General features: G+C 45.3%; 4 protein-coding genes across 4 annotated transcripts; 3 read left to right on the top strand and 1 right to left on the bottom strand.

The window, feature by feature from the left end:
* Nucleotides 1-16: 16 nt before the first annotated feature.
* I203_103537 (uncharacterized protein) lies at nucleotides 17-1520 on the top strand (the record flags this gene model as incomplete). The annotated part of the gene is made up of 3 exons (XM_019147660.1): nucleotides 17-276; nucleotides 377-1216; nucleotides 1316-1520. The coding sequence occupies 3 exons, from the start codon at nucleotides 17-19 to the stop codon at nucleotides 1518-1520; spliced, it is 1305 nt and encodes a 434-aa protein (XP_019003325.1).
* A 5943-nt stretch (nucleotides 1521-7463) lies between these two features.
* Nucleotides 7464-9954, top strand: I203_103536 (uncharacterized protein; the record flags this gene model as incomplete). Its single annotated transcript, XM_065517335.1, has 6 exons — nucleotides 7464-8098; nucleotides 8161-8229; nucleotides 8307-8316; nucleotides 8370-9108; nucleotides 9170-9361; nucleotides 9431-9954. The coding sequence occupies 6 exons, from the start codon at nucleotides 7464-7466 to the stop codon at nucleotides 9952-9954; spliced, it is 2169 nt and encodes a 722-aa protein (XP_065374153.1).
* Nucleotides 9955-10882: 928 nt separating this feature from the next.
* I203_103535 (uncharacterized protein) lies at nucleotides 10883-13289 on the bottom strand (the record flags this gene model as incomplete). The annotated part of the gene is made up of 10 exons (XM_019147662.1): nucleotides 10883-11110; nucleotides 11185-11555; nucleotides 11617-11671; nucleotides 11728-11836; nucleotides 11903-12097; nucleotides 12156-12348; nucleotides 12412-12500; nucleotides 12568-12680; nucleotides 12752-13021; nucleotides 13080-13289. The coding sequence occupies 10 exons, from the start codon at nucleotides 13287-13289 to the stop codon at nucleotides 10883-10885; spliced, it is 1833 nt and encodes a 610-aa protein (XP_019003327.1).
* Nucleotides 13290-13727: 438 nt separating this feature from the next.
* Nucleotides 13728-16731, top strand: I203_103534 (uncharacterized protein; the record flags this gene model as incomplete). The annotated part of the gene is made up of 8 exons (XM_019147663.1): nucleotides 13728-13976; nucleotides 14706-15005; nucleotides 15063-15179; nucleotides 15232-15521; nucleotides 15572-15781; nucleotides 15836-16236; nucleotides 16292-16358; nucleotides 16413-16731. The coding sequence occupies 8 exons, from the start codon at nucleotides 13728-13730 to the stop codon at nucleotides 16729-16731; spliced, it is 1953 nt and encodes a 650-aa protein (XP_019003328.1).
* Between the last annotated feature and the right edge of the window lie 379 nt (nucleotides 16732-17110).

Below are 17110 nucleotides of genomic sequence, written 5' to 3'. Positions count from 1 at the left end.
ATCAACACCGATCGCAATGGCCAAGAAGAAGTCTACCGAAGGAGCTATAGCAATCCAACCTTCAGCAGGTAAAAAGCTCACTTTCGACGATGTCGACGACGACACCATCGATCAAGTGAATGGCACTACATCCTCCCCAAGGAGACAGGTCATACACGAAGACGAGAAAGCAGGAGATTGGACGGATGAAGATAGCGATGATGATGATGCGCCTGAAGCTGTAGGGATGAGTAGGGCTATGGAAGAGGAGAAGAAGATTGCGGACAGGGAAGCTGCGTAAGTAAAATCATCTTGCCAACACATCACTTCCGAAACGTTGTCAAGGAAAATGTCATATGTTCGTGAACTGATGTATTGATGAAATGGGTTTCCACAGGCTGAACGCAACTCGAAAAGCAGCTGCCAAAGCTCGTTCTCAAGCTATCTCACAAGCTAAAGCTGAATCGTCAACCAAAGGTAAAGGAAAGGGTAAGAATGTACCTAATCCCCCCAAGTCGAAGTCCCAGAAGATACGTCGACCTACACCTGATTCAGAGTCCGAAGAAGAGGAAGAGGATGAAGATGAGGAGACAAAGAGATTGAGGAGTAGAATGGAAGCTGCTATGGCTCAAGCGTCGAATGATGATTCAGAATTGGACTATGACGACGATGAAGATCAGGACGACGACGAAGAAGAAGCAAGTGAGGATCAGGACGAAGAAGAGGAAGAAGAGGATCAACAGTCGTTCCATACCGACTCGGAGGATGAAGAGGGTGATCCAGAAGAAGGGGACGAAACGGATGATTCCGAAGATTTGTCAACGGTCAAAATAGATGAATCGTTAAGAGGGAAATTTGCAGCTATGCAAGCAATGATGGAAGCTGCTGAATCTCGAGCCAAGGGAAGTACTAGTACAGGTGGTCCAAGTAATGCCAAGAAAGTGGAGAAAAAGAGAAAAGTCAATCAGGCGGACTCAGAGTCATCCGATTCCGCCTCGGGCTCGGAAAGTTCAGGTGAACCGCAAGAAGAGGATGATGAAACTCAATGGGATCTGATACCTGGTGCACCCAAACCACTATCTAAAGCTGTATTAGCCCGAGCAGCGGAGCTGGAAAAAGCCAAAAAGGAGAATAACCAACTGAAAGTTGAAGAGTTGAATAAGCAGATTCAGGACGATGGGAAGAGAAGTAAAAAGAGGAGAAAGGGGATCAAGGAGAAGACAGAGAAGAAAATTTCGTAGGTTTGCTTTTCCACTCGACGTGTTCCCTGTCCCTCCCTACGTGCTGTTGTACATCATATTTGGATTATTCTAACATGTTTCTTCTATATTTCTAGTGATCAAACCACCTTGCAAATTTTACCCCCCACATTCAACCCTTCCACCACATCCTTACCGCCGCTCATAGATCCCCGTCGAAAGGTATCGGCCAGACCTGCTGGAAAGGCATCAAAGGATAAATTCATGAAAAGGGCTATGAACAATTCGGGCGTAGTCCCTGGTAGAGGTATGATAGACGGTAGAAGGAAGATAGTGGGTTAAAACCCATTTAAATTGGGTGTTCGTTTTCCGCCCGGCGAAAAGGCATTTTGAACCTGGCTTCGATGGCCGCGCACCTGTAGAGTATATACATATACTGTGTAGTGTCCGTCTCCATATGTTATATAGAGAACGCATTGTCTATCTTTCACGATGTAGCTTCGGTGCATGAAGTCGGATAGCATGGCTGTATGTACTATGTAATCTTGATTGTCCAAAGACACAAACAAGGCTTTGTTTGTCCTAATTCCATCACAGACTTCCGGGATGGCAGCCAGCGATGGACTTCTGACCATTGTAGTTGGGAACGAGGGGGCCGTCCATGTCATACCTCGACCGACGTGCAATTTCCGTAGTTAAGTCACGACATTCTACATGCAATTTTGCAGTGAAAACAAGTACAGATACAGAACGCTATGTCGAGACTGACTCAATACTGGAGCACACCCTCGTGATCGTGACATACAATCTCATACTGTTGGCATTTGCCGGTGACTCACTGTTGTTCATCCCATCCGCCTACAACCGACCGCCACATTTCGGTGTAGACTCGCTTGAGTACCGATTCTATCGACGAATTACTGTGAAATACTAAGTTACAGCTCAGGAGTCTTCATAATTTGAGCGGACCGAGATGATGTGGACTGGGCGTGACTAACGTTATCTGACGCGGCGCTTCTCGGCGAAACAAGTTAATTTGACCACCTGCTCATATTCGAGTGTAACACTTGACCTGGATTGATCTGAGCGGTCAATTACGAGAGGACCATTTGCCCAGGAACGACCCAGTACGGCATTATCGATCCGTTCCCAAAGTACTGCCGAAACACGAGGGTCTGGTGGCTTTCACCGCTCACGGCGCTTTTTCTTTGGTTCACAAAGCATAGCAATTTATAGGTACAAGCTTTGGTGACGGCAGTAAAAGCCCTCCAGGAATCGTCATGTCCAAGTCCCGTTTAGGGATGACTATCAAATTGCCATCTACACGATATGATTTCGGTCGTCTGAAGCTGCCGTATTTGTGAATCGACGATATAGTACTCTTGCAAGTCGTGGACGGCATTTGAATTGTGAACGGAATCAGATGCGATAAATTGGACATACGTACAGGCTTTATATGATAATGATTGGCTTCACAGCTGATTCCAGGCAGTACAGTACGTAAATTCGGCTCTATATCCTACAATGGCATCATCGACGAGAAGAAGCGCTTTGCGCTTACGAGAGAGCGCTGCATTTGTATGGAGCTGGTTGAACGGGATTTCCGAAAATCTACATAAGACTATTGCTTGCATCTCTTCAACTTGGGCGACGACTCTGCCGATGGCATATGTAGGCGATGAACAACAGCGTTTGCTTGCCGCCATCGCTCAAAGGACACGATGTGCACGATGCTTCCGCTGTGAGTTTGCAAATATCAACTATGACACACTCTGTGCTCTATTTAAGGGTTTTGGTGACAGATAGAGTTTTAGATTTTTCTGATCATCCCAGGATACAAGTACAGTACTAAGGACTAGTTCAGGAATGCTCCATGACCTTTTGTATCGGTAAAGCACGGGCCGTCGACCCTCGAAGCCTCCCTTGTATGCATGCCAAGTGTCCTTACGCCCTACATAGGAACGGCCCTGCTATCAGAGTGTAATTAAGTGCATTTATCTGGTCTTCCAGTACATGACGACTGTACAACGAGGAAGTGATCGGAAGGTCAGGAACGTGGAAGAAAGGGAATGCGCAAGGAAAGTTAACTCCGAGTGACATTCCTTGCCCACCTGCTCGTCAAGCCACAAACTTGGCTTGACTCACCGTGTTTGGTTTTGACCCCAACTCGAGCCTAGAAGGTTGTAAACTCATGACGTTCTCACAGCCTTGCTCTACAAGGGGAAAGATGGAGAGACTTGGTTTCGGTTATCTTGAAAACTTTATTATCACCTTTTGCTCCGTTCACAAGCCCATCAGGGTTTTCCGCTCAACTTTACGAGATTACGAGATACTGTTGATGAGAAAAGACGTAATATGATAGATAATTGGGGAATAGGGTGCAGTAGTATATTCAAGTAGTGTTGTACCTCGATAGAATGAGAAGAACCGAAATTACAGCGATCCTCGCATACTCGAGTACTGTGTTGAGTGAGGTGGTTCACTGGAACCTGAACTGCCATCAGGACGAAGGGCAGTCGAAGTAGAAAGGTCCCCATGTGATACGTAAGGGGGAAAATCCACTGAGTGTAAAGTTGCCTTGTTTACGACACTTATATTCGTATCATGCTCCTGTGCCCAATTCCAAATAATCGGAAACTTCGGATAAGAACCCAAAATACATACAATCATTCAAAGATACGAGGCGGATTCAGCAAGCAGGATACTAACTCGGTACGAGTACGGTATTTGATTTCCCTTGCCTTCTTGAAATTCGTTTAACTTAACTCTAAACAAGTCGTAATTCACACTCTGTCTCTGCATTCCACGTTTTCCAGACGATACGAAGAAGAACAAAGAAGGAAGAAGAAAAAGGAACGAACCTAGTATATGATTAATTCGAGTCCAACGTTTCTATGTCACTATACCCCGGCCAGACTTCAATCATTAAAGGAATTTAGATTTGTTCTCAATCTACTCGTATCTAGATCATATTGGAACGACCAAATAGCAATTAACTCAACTTAAAAGGTTATATATATCTCGAATCAACAGCGGATTGTAATAGATACAACTTGTTGGAAATCGGTACGCGAATCAGGATCTCAGGATCTATCGCCTAGGTCATTCGTAGAATCGCCATACGAGTGTATCTCAGTTGATCAATCGAAGTAAGTCTCTGCATTGATTCGACGGGTATATATATCTTCGTACGTTTCATTGCTTGTGGATAGACTGTAAATAGTCAGCCCCAAGATCAGACACTGCGAGGTCAATATCCGATACATAATTTGTCTTTAATTGTAGCTCAGACAGACAACAGACTGACCTGCCTGATATCCTCATACAATTTTAGTACCGGACATATCTTGAAGACTCACGATTATCAAAACGGCCTTGAACTATTTGGATTTTCCTTGGCTGCAAATACGATACAAGCCAGTAATCGAGTTTCGCAGGAACATCGCAAGGATACAATCATATTGATTGTTCAAGGAGGGTTCGTGGCACGACAACCTGACAATAATTGCAAAACTCAAAACAACCTCATTCACTCATTCGTTGTGTTGGAGGAACGAACATATACATGTTTATCATCGCGCACGATCTCACCGGAGCAGGAACATCCCTTTGTGATTGACCCTTGCTTCCAAAGGATCTACGGGACGGTAATCCGGAAGACAACGCATCAGTAATCAACTCACTGATCACCACCATCGGTATCAGGTACGGGCACGGTGATCCCATTATCCTGATTGATCGAACAAAAGTTGATCGATTTATCAGACTATCAAAACAAAAACGACGTAAACACGCATTATCTCATCACGAGCTAGGTCGTCTGATTCCGAAGATTATAACCTAAACATTTCGAACTCGACATTCACACCTCTTTTTCTGATAGCGGTCCGAGGAGACTACTTGTATTGCCTTCCTACTCCTCCACTCGACAGAACTCAACCACTCTTTGCTCTTTTGTTCCCGGCGGCTAGTGCAGAAAACACCTTCCTTTGGATTTCACCTTCACTTAACATCACATTCCTTCAAAGGAGATCGACCACGCGAGGTATCGTCCATCATCCCTCAATTCGCTTTACACACGCGCCCATATACACACATCAGGATCAAGAAATTTATCTGACATCTAGATTTCAAGGTGTTATAGTTGAGCTGAACTGTGTAGGAAGACCGCTTGGATGGTTATACGATAGCAGGTCACTGATATGAAAACCGTTTCATTGGCAGATTCGTCATCTCAATTAATCTCCAGGTTACCGCTCGGATGCTCTGACTGTAAGCTCATCTACCTAAGAGCTCATTAACTTAAAGTTATTGCCCCGAAAAGCCAAGCTCAGAAGAAACACCTTGCACAGGAGGATTACCTGATTGCAACAGGCATATGAAGATACAATCACCTCCGGCTTTTTTCTCGATCTATCAAACAGCACAATCATTGTTTACCATCAGCCCTGTCTGTACCTCGACACAAAGCTCGTCTTCCCGCCCATCCTTCCATCAACATCTAGATCAATCCTATTCTTCCCCACTCTTAGGACCGTCCCCTATCCTCTGTTCCTTTCATTTCCCACTCTCAGCGACTGTTACCGCATATTCAACCCTTTCACTACCGCTAGACGCCGAAGGCTAGGGTTTTTACCTTTGCAGTGTTAGTAGCAATCATTAATAGGGGTCCAAAAAAGTTGTTCGGTATAGAGGGTAAGAACGTGTTGTGGATGAACAAGGTACCAACAATACAATACTGAAGAAGACTATACGGGAGACTAGACCGGATCAGAAGAGGTCTTTGCACCATTACCAAGGAATTGGAACCTAGATCAAAAACCAAATCACGGCAGAGAAAAGGGAAACGAAAGTGATCCTATCCCCCAACAAACTTATAATTTCTTCCGGAACGCAAAATCATCCTCAATCTAAACGTTGAACGTTGACTGATAGAATTCAAGAAAAATAAGGAAGTATCCGATTTTTCTCACCTAAACACAAACAACAACCTTCAGCCACCAGTTCCTTCCATTTCCGCCTCGTCCCATCTCAATAAAGTTAGAAGTGTACTCTGTCGTCTCAACTGGACTTTTCCATTGTTACATCTATACAACCTGAATTCAGAATCAAACGAATAAAACAAGGAGTAATTGCTGGAAACTGCGCTAAGGTGAGTGAGTGTACTGCTTAAGAATTACTTCCTTTTTGTGATGTTTATTTCACCTTTTGTTTTGTCCTGCACTTTTTGATCGAGATTTCTGATTGGTGTTTTTGTGTTGGGATGGGTGTAACTGGATTGGGGCGTGATATCTTCTTTGTGTTTTCAAATTTCTGAACTTTCCATACAAACGCCCTTCGGCCCTGATCAGATCGATGCTTTGTGTACATATATAGGAGAGAACGAGAAGCTGCTACGGAACCTCATCGCGGATCAACCCATCTTCCCATCATTTGTTCATCAGCTGACCCAACCTGTTTATTCTTTCTCTGCAAAGCTCTAGACTTTTCATAAAGGAAAACGATCAAGAATCGGACTTAATCAGCCTCAATCAAGCTTATCTTGACTCTCATCTTCCCCCACTTCCACAGACTACCTTTTACTTTTAAATACCGCCTGTCCCGTCTTCGGCTTCTTTCTTCATCAGCGTTTGGATCCCGCGTTTAGACAATATCCAAGAGGTGGCTTTTTCCATATAGATAGATTTCGGTCAAAATACACGCTGACCACAAACCTGGTGAGTGGATCTCAAGTTCCTTCTGAATCTGCACAGCATGACGTGTGGGAGGAGTGGATGCATATGGAACGGTTGTCTAGGATGAAGATCTCAGATGTAAAATCAAGGGAAAGAAGAGGGAAGGTTTTGATGGAGGGTGTCTCACTTGGTGTGAACTTTGTGCGCCCTCTAGCGAAAAATAGCAAAGGGTACATCATGGATCATTTAATGATCAATGACAAGAACCACGTTGATTGATAGACGCTTCATTGGTGAATCACTTGGAAAGGACTGTTCATGCTGTTTGCTAACAGAATACAAGATAAGTCGAAAACTGACTCACATGTTTCCTGTAGAAAGAACATCAAGCAGATATTTATTACAGCGTTGTCACTGTGCACAGTGTGCCGTTACTATCTTCTCGCACGCACCTCGTTCAACTTTGTCCTTTACATATCAACATCAGCCTCCAGATCCAGTATTCGATGACATACATTCATTCTTACTTCCTCTGCCAATAACAGTCACTCTTTACTTCCCATTACTCTTTCTACTGCTACCAGTGGAGCAGTCTCGCAACCTCGCCCAAATGAGTGATAACGGTAGAAGACCAAACGCTGAGACTCCCAGCAAGCGGAGATTGTCACTTCGTCTGGGAGATTCGTCTTCCTCAGTCAACTCGGACAAGAAAGCTAGGATCGATCGACCTTTGTCAACACGTGAACAAGATGCCATCGACCTTACAGAGGAATCTGAACAACCTCAAACGGCAACTTCTGCGAGATTCACTCATTCTTCCTATTCTTCACCTTCCGATTCAACCGAGGAAGAGAGGGACCGAGCGTTGAGAGAACGAGTGGGTCATCGATCATCAGATCCATCGCATCGTCGACACCCTTCTTACCCCTCTGCGTGGGTGATTGGGGATAATGAGCGTGGTGGATTATCCGCAGGATCATCCTCTCGTCAGCCCAATCAATCTCACCCACATCATCCTCCCCTTTCTTCCACTTCAGCTGCTGCATCGAGGAATTCAAGTCCACCTCCCAGTCTCAATCTCTCCTCTGGTCAACCTTTGGTCAATCCACCTCAAAAAACACAAGCTGCTTTCGTAGGTAAACTGTACTCGATCCTAGAGGACGAAGATATCGTCAAGACCGGGTTGATCTATTGGTCGGCTGAAGGAACAACTTTTACTTGTCCAAATCCGCAGGAATTCGCAAAGTGAGTCATGGATCCATAATTGCATATATGTGATTTCGATATTGATGCATGAACACTGGTAGAGTCGTCTTACCTCGTTTTTTTAAACACAACAACTGGCAAAGTTTCGTCCGTCAATTGAACATGTATTCGTGAGTCGATTGCGACTGTGGCACAAACCGAACGAACTTTCTCTTTTAACCTTATTCCCTCAAAATCGTCATGACAGTTTCAGCAAGGTGAGCGATGTTCAGCTTGGTCTACTAAAGTTTTCTGGCTGATAATTCTATAGGTAAACGACATATACACCACCTCTGTCGATCCTCAAGCTTGGGAATTCCGACATAACCTATTCCGAAGGGGTGAACCCCATCTTTTGGCAAGTATCAAGCGGAAATCTTCTCGCCCAAGCGTACACGATGGTGGTCAACCTATTTCACCTACCGAGGAGACAGCAGAGCTCTCTAGACCCGTTGCTGGGTGGATGAGGGACGTACCACCTCCGGGTGTTCCCAATCACCATCCACAGATACTGAGATTATCATCGCCTCCTCAATCGCGGGGAAATATCGTATTTCCTTATTCTGGACCTAACGAAGATAATCGACCGACAACCACGGCTGGAATATGGGAATCGAGACAACCTAGTTCTCACGGGACTGCGCCGCCGCAACCAGCTCCACCAGCACCACCGTCGATCTCGTTGAGGATGCCACCGCCTTTACAGGATCTTAAGACGCAGAGTCACCATCAACCGCAACTCCCACGATTTCACCCTGATCCTAACAGACCGCCCTTGTCCGCTCACGGTCAGCGATTCTTGCCTTCTAACTTTCCCGATTCCCCATATTATCCTCAACAACCTCCAAGATCACCTCTAGATAGTCTCTCTAGTCAAGTGATCATGCTCGAAGATAGGTTACAACGGATCGCTGAAGTGCTCAATAATGACAGAATCGAGCATGTCAGATATAATCTAGATTTCACTTCCTATCTCTTGCAAATGGTGGGCTGGGCAGCAGGTGATCAACGTGAGTCTGGCCGTTTGATCATGATAGACTGTGTGTTTAACTGATTCCGACTTTGCTCCAGCATCTTTGGAAATGAAAGCTCTGCAAGATACGCTCAGTCGTCAAAACGGCGAGATGAGACAGAAATACGAAGCGCTCATGGCTTCTGATGCATTGGCTATAATGGCTAGTGGAGCAGGTATCACTGGTCGTGAGCGTGCTCCCGAAAGAGATCGGGACAGGGACAGGGAAGAGCGACGTACCCGTTTCTCATGTGAGTCTTCTACTCGTGTGCCATGTGCAAAAGCTGTTAAGACTGATCTTTCGGTTCATTGGACTATAGTCGAAACTGCTATACCAAATTTGACACGTTCTCTTGGAGGTACATCACCCACTCCTAGATTGGCACCTGCGCTTAACTCCTCTAGGGGAGTTACACCTATGGCTTCTCCCTCTGTACGAGAGTTTAGCGATTTATCCTCTACTTCAGGTATGATCAATTCAAGACCACCTACAGGATCCACTTTGACCACCTCAGGAGACAGTCACTTGGCGGACTCCAACTCCAATATGAATTTGCCAATACCGTTGAATCTTACCAGATCGTCAAATCCAAACGTGTCATATTTCCCTACTCCCGCACAATCGTCTGCTTCTGCCTCTGGACGAGTCACGCCTTCGGCTACAACTGCTGAACTCAGTGTGACGGCAGCTACGGTTTCAGATCCACGTAAAACACCCCAGGAAGAACCCAGATCGATGACTTCACATACAACATCAAACGGTTTGAAGGATACTCCGTCTGGACGTGGAGGTGATGGAGAGGAAATCAAACCTAAGACTGGTTTGAAGAATTTGTTGAACTGATCAAATGATCGAATGCCGCGGATGATGATTGGAATGGGTAATGTCTGAAGTTGAAAGTAGAAGGGAAAAGGAAATCATCGTTTTTGGGATATTTTCGGCTTATGTATGAATTTAACTTATGAACTTTGATTCTGAATTGTGTATATATATAATCGTAGTGAAAATCTGGATGTTTATAATCTCCTTTTTCTGTTCCTTTCATATATACCTGGCATCTTCCACAAAAACAGCATGAATCTCGAATGCGTACACCATTCAATGGGGTCATTCAGTGCAAAATTATGGTTTGTTATATCATAAAATTTGGAAAACGTACCACAGCCCATGCCAAGCTTATGATAATGCGTACGCTCATGAGCTCGTACCCAGTTGTAGGACGAAAGAAGTCTGGGCCACTTTGATGTTTTCTTACCATAGACCGGACTTTCCTGATGTGCCATTGACAGCATTCTACAAACACAGATACCTGCTCTAAATACACCACCTCTGTTGAAAACACCTCGATATTGTTCCAAATGCGCGTTCAGGCTGCCAGACAGATCCACATGGGAATGAAAACATAGGATAGCAGCCGTGAATTGCAGACACTGTCAATTTGGCGCAGAAAATCAAGGCTTGTATGGGACAACTCTGTTTGATCCAGGATACAGCTCCAATCTAAGCCATAAGCGGTATGTAGCTTGAAACCATTTCAATGCGTTCAATTGCCTGGACAGCAATGATATGACCGATCTCAAGCCGTCACCTTGCGGCATTTGCTCATTTTCAGCTGAGAATTGATCTTCAGATTGGTCTACGGTTGGGTATTGGCGAAGTGGCCCAGATTTACTTGTTTCATAACATATTACCAGCTCATCAACAACATATACATCCAGTTACGCAATACATACTGATGATGTACAAGATATCTCTCAAATCCAGACTATAACTAGAATTTGAATTTCTCCGCCTTGTCTTTACCTTTCTTATCATCCTTCCTTGCTCTCTTCTTCATCTCTCCTACCATAACATCATCGAACCCACTTCTATCAGCATCAGCACCAGGTACATACACTTTAGAAGCTTGTGATCTTGAAGCTTCGTATTTCGCTTTCAGTTGTTCTTGCGTTAAATCTTCATCTTCTGATATAGATATTTCGACGTCACCTGCCTTTCGCTGCAAACGGAAAAGTACGTGGTGTCAGCATGGCTACATTTGGAAAGGAGAGTTGATGAAAATCCAAAACTCACCTTCCTACCGGGATCTTCAGCACCCAATACAGCCGGTCCACCAGGTCTACCAACATTCGAAACATCATAAGCGGTTGACGAACCCATAAACCCTCTACTTGAAGTTTCCCTCTCTGGTATGACATGATACAGCTCTCTAGGTCCAGAAGGTACATCTTCACTCTCCGCTCGGGTATTCTTCCTGAGATCGACGAAATCGGGAGTTTCCAATCCACCAGGGACAGTAGATACGACAGAGTTGTATCCCGATGGAGTAGCCAATCCCGAGGGTGTTTCCAGACCGTCTGCAGGGGCGTTACCTGATCTGACAGGCGCTGCGTCCTCGTCTTCTTCTGCTTCTTCCTCCTCATCGGACTCCTCCTCTTCAGATTCTACATAAAACCGGTTAGCACCAGTTGTATTCGTAGAAAAAGGGAGAAACCGATAACTCACCTTCATCCAATTGCTCTATCTCTCCCCATAGTGTTCTGTCGATCTGATCTTGGTTCTGCAAAGGGCGATTGTTAGCTGTGCAGAGTGGATCCTTAGAGGAATGCAGCTTACTGCTATTTCAGCACCTTGCATTACACCGAACACATCCCCATATAGCGGTCGATTGAAATCGTCCATTGGCGGTTTACCCCACCCCCCAGGATGGAAACCCCATTGAGCGCTATGTCGCGTAAACGCCATCAGTTGAGATATTCGAACAGGCTGTTACGATCCAAAGCTGACTTACCCAGGTGGGATCGGGGCATTCAAACCTTTGATTCTCAAATTTGGATAACTTGGTGGAGGACCGAATCTCTGCATTGCGATCAACCATGGTGGAGGGGCCAATGGAGGTATTGACAATGCTTCTATCAATTCGTCTGAGAGTTCTCCGGGTTTCTTAGTCCGTAAATCAGTCTCCAGTTCTTTCCCTTCATAGTAACTATCAATCTTCCATCAGCCATCAATTCAGAGTTTAGCGAGGAAGACGTTTTACTTACGCTTCACCGAATCTACTCATACTAGGCTTCGTCTGGAATTTGAAGAAAGCATCATGTAATTTCTGATAATCAATATCGATTTTACCCATCTTAGGCTGCACTCTTTCTCTTGTCTTCTGTCTTAAGGTCTGTTCAGCTTCTTTGGCTTTTATAGCATCTCTCTGTTCACCAATTCCAGTCTCCGCGATCCAAGCTATCAAGAAATATACAACATGATCAGTGGGTGTCCCCGGCAAAGAGGATGAGGAATACTTACGAGGAAGTAGATAAGGTGGTTTCTCTATACCTCTCTTTCCGGCCAGATAATCTCTTTTGGCATTCCAATGGGCAGGTACAGGTACGGTACTGCCAAAAGTATGCGGTTAGCGGTATATTCCATCTCGTATAACGGATAAGACGAATGCGAGCTCACTTTCTATACGATTTGAGGTTGACCAAAGTTCTCGGATCACGCGCATCACAATCAAACCATTCTACCACTTCTGGTCGATCCACCAGTTGTTTCAACTCTGCTACTGTCAATTTCTACAATGGGACCCATATGATGATCAGCTATGCGCTACACTTAGTAGCAAGACAAGATGACGACGACTTACCGCAGCTTTCCTCCTTTCTCGCCTTGTCAGACCTTCCTGATCAGCCGCCCTCTGAGCAGCTTTCCTTACATCCTCCTCATCGTCATCTTCTTCATCCGAATAATACACTTCTCCCTTCGCCGGTCCAGCATTTTGCCCAGCTTCCAGTACATCTCCACCTTCCTGCCCTTGGAATCGAGCTAATATCGATGAGAATGCCGAAAAGGCTGGATCGGAAGTATCTATCTCTACATCCACTGAAGTTGCCGCCGTACTTGTCGATGTGACAGACTAATCCAACAGCATCAGCTATTGCTCGTCCGTCTTTTCTATAGACACGTGTGCTCACCTCTACATCACTCTCTGTATCTGTTGGTGGTTCGCTAGCAGATGCGTCTTCTCTACCGCTTGTATTCCCATTCTTTCCTACCCCAGCAGCTGCCTTTTGTTTTGCCTTTAACCTTTTCAAAGCACCTCTGGATTTTACCGATGAGCTTTTCACGGAGCCATGACCGTTCGCCAGGTCTCCATTGGGCTTGGATGCTACTGCTGCTGGCATTTTGACGATGAATAGAGTAAGGCGAGGTAGGATAAACGCAATCAGATTGTTGAACATGAACGACAACTTTAGATGAGCACCTGGAAAGACTGTGAAGCAGCAGGGCAACAGGTTAGGCCTGCGATTTGACCCATGTTTAGGCGTCCGTTTGAGCCGCCGCTTAGGCACGCAGGACCAAAACTTGCCACCCGCTTCCGACATGAACCGCTCTGAGTGGTAATGTGATGGACGCTGTCATTGTCCTCCGTCTCTCTCTCTCTCTTTCTTCTCACCAAAGCATTCTTCTCAATCTGCTAAATAATTGCCTCACCCCCATATACAACAAGCAGATATCAGACACACCGTATCGTCTCATATCCTCACTCGCGTCAGCCAGCAAAGTATCACCGAGCCCGTCCGCCTCTCTTCTCCCCTGTCTAAACCATCAGAAACATCAACATGGCTGCCTTCCAACAGGCTCTTGCCAATTTTAACAATACTCAACAGGACAATGCGCCTTCCTCATCTACCTCAGTCTCCATCAGAGGTTCAGCTACCGGTGCACCTTCGACCCGGAGCTTGAGCTCTGCATTGAGAGGTGCTGGAATCACTAGAGAACAAGGGATGGAGCTTGATGGGACCAACAACGGAGGGAGAGTGGGCAGAGGAGGGAGAAGAGGTGCTAGATCTGCTGGTCCTCTTGATCAGGTAAGTCAAATCAAATCATCATATACAAGGCTCGAGGGATAGCTCGTGGGGAAGAAGATATTTTACCTTCCAGGTAGTCTGCTGTAATCATCAGAAGCAAAACGAAAAGAGGACGTCACACTCGATGCGTGATCCCGGCGCTGCAGTCACGAACTCGCCACCCGGTCTCACCTCGGTATCCTTCTTCCGTTGATGCGCAACTTTTTATAAGGTCAAGGACGAATACCACATCGTCCATCGTCCTCAATGCCGAATCAAAGAGATAGAAAAGGGATTCACCATCCTTTGCACGTTCATAGTGCTGATCTCAAGCCGAGGACGTTCCATTCATCCTTGTGACATAACAACCTCTGTATGGTCTTCCTTCGTCGACAACCACAACCAGTCATATGGGTATGGGCAACAGATGCTCGATTCGGTACCTCTTTCTCAATTTGGGTTGTTTATCCTTCTCTACTCGTGTTATTTTTTAAGGCTGGATCAGTTTGACTCGTTATTACGATGCGCCCTCGAGCCTTTTCCGCCGTTGAATTTGGATCTAGTAACATGCTCACCTGTTCGGATGATTCTCTCTTCTCAACTGTTCGAACCCTTACCCAAAATAACAATCGACATCGCTTTCGACTTCGACCACCCAACATAAACACGGATATTCCGTTTCTGCCGGATACCCCATCACCACTTCGGTTCAATCATCGTCAAACTCATTTTCGACATGCTCAACGACAGACTGGTCGACACCACCCATCAAACAATGCAAACAACAAACCATACCAGAAACCTGGATCGCTAGCGTCTCGAATGACCCCCGCATCATCAAGTAGTAGGGATGGCAGACATCCCCGGAATGGTCCCAACAATGCTAGAAATCCAGCTGGAACACCGCCAGTCATCAAGCAGCTTCAGACTTTAAGTGGTAAAGCTGAAAGAGAACATTCTAAATCCGAACTCACCAAGAAACTCCACGGTGAGGAGATGAAAGAATGGATCAGAAAAAGAGTAATAGGAGACGGGATACTTGATATGTCGGTGAGTAATGAGCACACGTGTCTCTGACGAATCGCAAATTGATGAATGGTTACACAGAATTTACAAAATGACCCATGGCTCAAAGAAAACGGCATTTTGCCACCTGGTCATCCGAACGCACCTCCAAATGCAGGAACAGTTTTCTGGAGAATAATCGAGAGTGTAGTACAAAAGGTACTTCAAGCAACAATCTTTAGTACTTAGTATAATGCTTATAATTCTCTAGGGTGCTGGAATTACTATCCGTACCCTCAATTTAGCCAACAACAATCTCGACCACCTTGCTCAGCTGTCGAAACTTCCGCTCACACTCCCCGACATTCGAGCTCTCGATTTAAGCGGCAACCCCATCAAGAATATTGGTGAACTCGACAATCTCAGAGCTGCCGGTGAGAAGAAGGGTAAAGCCACAGCGGGTGCTGGAAGCTTGAAGAGTCTCGTGGAAATCAAGTTGAATGGTTGTTTCTTCAGAGAAAAGATGCTGCAACAACCTGATGGTCCCAACATCTACAAACAGTACGTGGAATTCATCCCATGTCGGAAAAAAATACTCACGGTTCACACAGCGATATCTTACGTCGATTCCCCGGTCTACGAATCTTGGACGGTATCGAGTTGGAGCGAATCATACTGCCTATCGATCGAAAGCCTAAAGTTCGGCTCACCGAAGAGCAAAAAGCTGCTTTTGTTGCAAAGCCATTCACGTTCCCGTGTGATGTGCAATCTGCTTTTGGTGAAGAAGGGGTCAAAGGACCTGCGATGCAGTTCTGCGCAAAGTAAGCCATCTCTACCTCGTAGAACAACTTCCAGCTGCTGACCTACTCCAACAGATACTTCACTCTTTTCGATAACGATCGAAATGCGCTCTTACCAGGATATGCCCTCAACGCACTTATTTCCATCTCTGCCAACACACTACCTTCCCGATCCGCTAATCAGGTAGAAGTCATGAAGACTCGTGCCAACCGACCTCAACCTGTATCATTTGAAGCATGGACCAATCTACCAAGTCGAAACTTCTTCAGAGGAACGACCAGTATCAAAGCGCGAATGGACAGTTTACATAATCCTGCTGATGCAGAACGGCTATTACGATGGTGGAATAAAGTTGTTCCTAGGACAAAACACCCCTTGTCGGATCCCGAGAAATGGTGTTTTGATACCTGGGTGCTGGACGGGGAAGGTGAAAGTACCAAGTTGTGTCTGATGATTCAAGGGGAATTCGAAGAGAGTACGTCAGCATCACTGGTAGGATGTGAATGACGGCTGACGATCAGTCATTGTAGTGCCTTCAGGGACATATAGATCTTTCTCCAGGACATTCATCCTTTCTCCTGCTCCACCAGGCTCACCGTGAGTTGTCATATCACCTCACATAAGGTGGAAAGCTTAGTTTATGTATTGTAGTGCTGCCAATGCTGGATGGCCCGCTATCATCCTTTCCGATACTATGACCGTCCACTCATACCTCGGTACATTCGCCTTCGATGAGCGTAATCGATCATTGGCGACTCACGGAGTGACTATTCAACCACCTCCGATAATTCCTTCCACATCTGTACCTGCAGCAGGTAACGATGCTCTTGTGGCTCAATTATCTCAACGAACGGGGATGAATGCGCAGTTCTCCGCAATGTGCTTGGAACAGAATAGTTGGAATTTCGAAGCTGCTTTGAAGAACTTTGAGGAGATTAGAGGAACTATACCACCTGAGGCTTTCGTATGATTTTGTAGAATTTAGGAGGACAACGAGAAGGAGGGAGAGAGCCTAAAGACCATTTATTGAATTCGATCTTATTTTTCATATCTTTGTCGCATATTTCATTTCGTTCTGTTCTTGTCGAATTGCTTAATCATCCATCATTTTTGTCATCTTTGCTTTCTTCACCAAATAACACAACCACCACAAACACCGTATCGAGAAGGAACATCGAAACTGAAATTGAAATAACAAATTGAGACTCAAAACATGGCAATTGACCATTGTATTTTCGTTTAACAACAAAATTCGATGTCAACACACAACACACCAAAACAAACATTTCTGTTTCATTCCTTTCTTTCGACGACTTCTACATGACCCAGTCCACCAATTCAAGCGCTTT

Source organism: Kwoniella mangroviensis, assembly GCF_000507465.2.
Source record: "Kwoniella mangroviensis CBS 8507 chromosome 1 map unlocalized Ctg01, whole genome shotgun sequence".
Classification (NCBI taxonomy): Eukaryota; Fungi; Basidiomycota; class Tremellomycetes; order Tremellales; family Cryptococcaceae; genus Kwoniella; species Kwoniella mangrovensis.
This window is presented reverse-complemented; position numbering and strand designations above follow the sequence as displayed.